The 4108-nt window shown below is 49.9% G+C and overlaps 1 protein-coding gene across 1 annotated transcript in view; it reads right to left on the bottom strand.

The window, feature by feature from the left end:
* The window catches only part of spry1 (sprouty homolog 1, antagonist of FGF signaling), a 4865-nt gene extending 757 nt beyond the window's left edge, over positions 1–4108 (bottom strand). The window contains exons 1-2 of the mRNA XM_079503545.1: positions 3420–4108; positions 1–1485 (exon numbers count right to left, since the gene is read on the bottom strand). The exon at positions 1–1485 is cut by the window's left edge and continues 757 nt beyond it. Of these exons, the coding sequence (XP_079359671.1) occupies positions 207–1427 (1221 nt within the window). The 5' untranslated portion in view covers positions 1428–1485; positions 3420–4108 and the 3' untranslated portion in view covers positions 1–206. The remainder of the gene's footprint in view (positions 1486–3419) is intronic.

The raw sequence follows: 4108 nt of genomic DNA, 5'->3' as shown, positions 1-4108 counted from the left end.
CTTAGCAGGATTCCACAAGTGGAGGAGAAATTAAAGGGAGGCTGGGATGGGAGGTGCTTAGAATTTTCGGATAAACATCAATTTGTGACTGACTACCATCATCATCATTATCATCAACATCGTTGTCAGATCCATGTTAGAGTCCTCCGCTCATGCATGCGCGTGTCTCCCCCCCCCCCCCAAACACACCACGCTGCAGGTAGCGATCAGGAAGGCTTCTCCTGTGTCTGATGCGCGGCCCCCCAGCTCTCCAGTTTGCAATAGACAGTGTTCGAGTTCTTGCAGCGGCAGCCGGGCCTGTTGACCCGATCGTAGCAGCCCTGGCACGCCTTCAGGCAACCCTTCACGGGCGGGTAGCACAGCAGGCAGGGGAAGAGCGCCGACATTAATCCCATGCACAGGAAGCGCGAGCAGCAGTGCGAGCGTGATAGCGAGCAGGGGTGGTCGGCGCACGAGTCCCCCTGGTCGTCGTCTTCGCTCGCGCAGTGGTAGAAGATGCCCTTGACGAGGCACATGCACGTGCCGTGCTCCAGCGCGCTCTCTGCCGAGCAGAGGCACTGGCCACTGCAGGCCAGGCACGAGGGCAGGCTGCGCGGCGCCGTGCAGTCGCCGCACTTGCACTTCCCGCAGCGTTCGCAGATGAACTGGTGTCCGCCGCCGGCTCCTAGTCCGACCGACGACGGCCCGTTATTACCGCCCGATAGGTCCGCCTTCCCTTTGCCCAAGGAGGAAGAGGGCTTGAGCGGCGCGTCCAGCGGAGGCAGTGGGTGGAAGTTGGGCTGTTGTTGCGAGAGTGCCTTGTTGGGCTTGGGTTGGGTCCGAACGGGGCGCTGCTGCTCCGCCGCCCGGTGGTGGTGCAGCAGCGCGCCACCGCCGGGCCTCGAGGGCGGTGAGCGCACCAGGAGTCCCTGCTCCGAGGAAGCGCTGCTGTTGCTCCCCGAGCTGGCGGCGCTGCCCGTGCTCGTGGAGCGGCTGAGGCACGGGGCCCGCGAGGAGGAGGAGCCGCCACCGGACACCACCAGCACACCACCTCCCACATGGTGGTGTTGGTGGTGGGTAGAGTTGTGGTGGTTGTGGTGGTGGTGGCCGGAGCTCAGCCGGTGCTCGTAGTTGTTGTTCACATTGACCAGGATGACCTCGTGAGTCCTCTCCTTGTCCTGTGTCCTGCTGGGGGGCTGGCGGGGCGCGGGGGGCCTCCGCACCACCACCGAGGGCCCCTCTGTGTACTCGTTGTTGGAGCGGATGGCCTTGATCTGGTCCAGGGACAGGATGGTAGTGGCGGGGGCCGTGCTAGCGGCATGGTGGTGGTGCTGGTGGTGGAGCTCACGCTCGTACTCCGCCCTCTGCAGCCGGCCCTCCAGGGCCAGGGAGGGCTGCTGGATCACCACTAGTGAACCACCGGGGCCATGCTGACTTTGGAGCTCCATCTGGGGCGAGGATCACCACTTCCGACATTCACCGTGGACTTGGCATGCATCGGAAAACCTGCAGGGCGGAGGGGGAGGGGAGGGAGGCCAGAATAGGCAGAGGAAGTGGCGTGGGGGTGGAGGGGGGAGGAAGAGGGAGATGTCATCAGCAAATAAAAAGAGAAGCCAAAACATGGCTGGCAAACAATGTCATGGTGGGGGGGGGGGGGGGGGGGGTGAAACGAGGGGGTGAGATGACACGTCCCGTGCTATTCCATTCAATGTGAAAACAATTCAATGTTTAGGATTATTGTTAGGATTATAGTATAGGCTATGCGCAGCTCTCTAATGCCAAATAGAATATAGGAACAAAACAAATACATGCAAAATGTGCGATGTCCTGTTAGGAGCCGTTATTTTAAATTATACTGGTTATTTTGATAGGCTATCTGGGGGGCCTAGGTTAAGATTATGTATGCCAACTTTTCTTATCAGCGGCGAGCTTCACAATGTCATAATATTTGAGCTCTCCTTAGCGAAGCGACCCGGAGGAGAAAAGTTGACCATTAACCAAACTTATTTCTATTAACACAACTTCTAGTAGCTTCCTTCCTCGCTAATGCGCACACATTTAAACTTCAGTGGGCCCTGCAAATACTTCCCATCTTCATTTGCATTTGTATGACTAGTTAACATTTAAATGCACCGCGGCGACGAAACGAGGACACGATCCAAGGGAACTAAATAAGCTGCCTCCACTTAGTATTCTATTACCCAAAGGGGTTTCGGGGAAAATGGGGACAAAAGTAGAGCAAGAAACGAAGATCAAACCAAGTCTCAAAAAAGGGGGAAAAAACACATTTGCACCAGTGCTGTCTACGACTTGATTATAGTGCCGTGGTGATGAACGATATACGCCTGGACTAGCAACTCAAAAACAACGCAGGGATATTAGTTGGCGTCCTAACAACAGCAGGAATTTAGGCTTCGAGTCCACACAGTGACATTTTGAAGCAGCAACGTCGATATATAGGCCTGGGAGCCCAAACATACAGGCAGGACCTGTACAATATATGAATAACAATCCAGAACCAGTCTAATTAAAACAATAACAGTAGTAACCTAAGATTTAAATGTATTTTATCGATTCTGACCTTTTCAATCGATAAAATAGGCCACATCGAGAGTCTATATCTTAGGCTATAACAGTAGCAGATACTGTATGTCAGACTGGGTCACTGGGACATGTGGTCGATATCTCTACGAAAAAAATAGAATAAAATCTTAGCAAAAAATAAATAAATACACAAACTCCTATGTTTTACAAACTAGACCGCGTCAGATGGTGCAGATAAATAGCGTTTTAATACACCACTGTATGTGAATTAAAAAAAGGTCACCATATATATATATATATATATATATATATATATATATATATATATATATATATAGCAAGCAAGTAGGTATAGAGACACTTTATTTATTTTTTTAAAGCCACACAGCTGGATGAGGTGGTCAAGGGACATTAGATAGAACAGATAGAGAGAGAGAGAGAGAGAGAGGAGAAAAAAACTTATGAATGAAAACAAGCGACGTGGGGGAGGGGTGTTTGACTGACAGTCATTCCTTATGGGAGGGAGGGAGGGGGGCGAGTGGCCTGTGGTTTGAAAAGCAGACCCGATCGAGGAGGACGGAACAGGCGCACTAAATTCACCAGCCAACAACTGGCATCTAAATACAACTGATTGCGATCAGTTGGATTTGATGCCAGTTGGAAGAAAAAAAAAAGTGTGATCCCTGCAAGAAACTAGCAAACAATAGTAATAATACACCCCAGAAACCTGACTATCTTATTCTTATCTAGCCTATCTACCGTCCGTCCGTCCCGGATTCCTCCTCGGGACTCTTTAATGCGCGTGGTGGTCATAGGCCTATATGGACGATATTTCAAAACGTATCACACACTTTTACAAAGACATTTCATTGGAACATTCAGGTGCTGCAGCTTACCTATATGCAATCATCCATAAGGTTGAATCCATGAACACAATCTACCAAAACTCCATCCAAGAGGGGGAAATAAAGCTGCGATGATAGTATGTCCCGGCGTAGACTTATCTCTTGTAAAATATTCGTAACGTTTTCTAATAAATCCCAAGTGCGAATGTATCCTCTTTTTTTTGGTTCGTTATTCCCTTGTTAAAAGTTCAGTGCAAAAAAAAGAACTACGCACGCATTTTTTCCCCCACAGTAATAGTAAGTAAATCCACAAAAAGAAGCTTCTTTGATGAAAAAAAGGCACCCAATAAAGGGCTGATCAGAAGACAAGTCAACCCAGTTTTTAGTCCCGTACAGCAGCAGAAGTAGTAGTAGCAGCAGCAGCACAATTTGTTGGGAAGAGAAGAGAAGAACAAATCACCCAAAGAAATGTCTCGGATCGGGGTGGCAAGAAAAAGAAAAAAAATATCACGCTTCAAAAGACAATCAGCCAATATATCCCAGATAATCTTCCTTCTTCGAATATGTTTGCCGAGAGAGAGAGAGGCAGGAAAAGGGTGTTTTTTTGTTGTTGTTGCACGGGGGTTCGTTCGTTGAAACTAAAGCGCTGGTCGGTCGATCTCGTCGCTGCTCCACAACCAACACTGCGGGACTGTCTAGCACTGAATGAATGGGAATGTTAGGGCAGAGTGTTTGCTCCA

This window comes from Electrona antarctica, assembly GCF_951216825.1.
Source record: "Electrona antarctica genome assembly, chromosome: 1".
Classification (NCBI taxonomy): domain Eukaryota; kingdom Metazoa; phylum Chordata; class Actinopteri; order Myctophiformes; family Myctophidae; genus Electrona; species Electrona antarctica.
The sequence above is the reverse complement of the archived record's forward strand: the minus strand, read 5'-3'. Positions and strand labels throughout refer to the sequence as shown.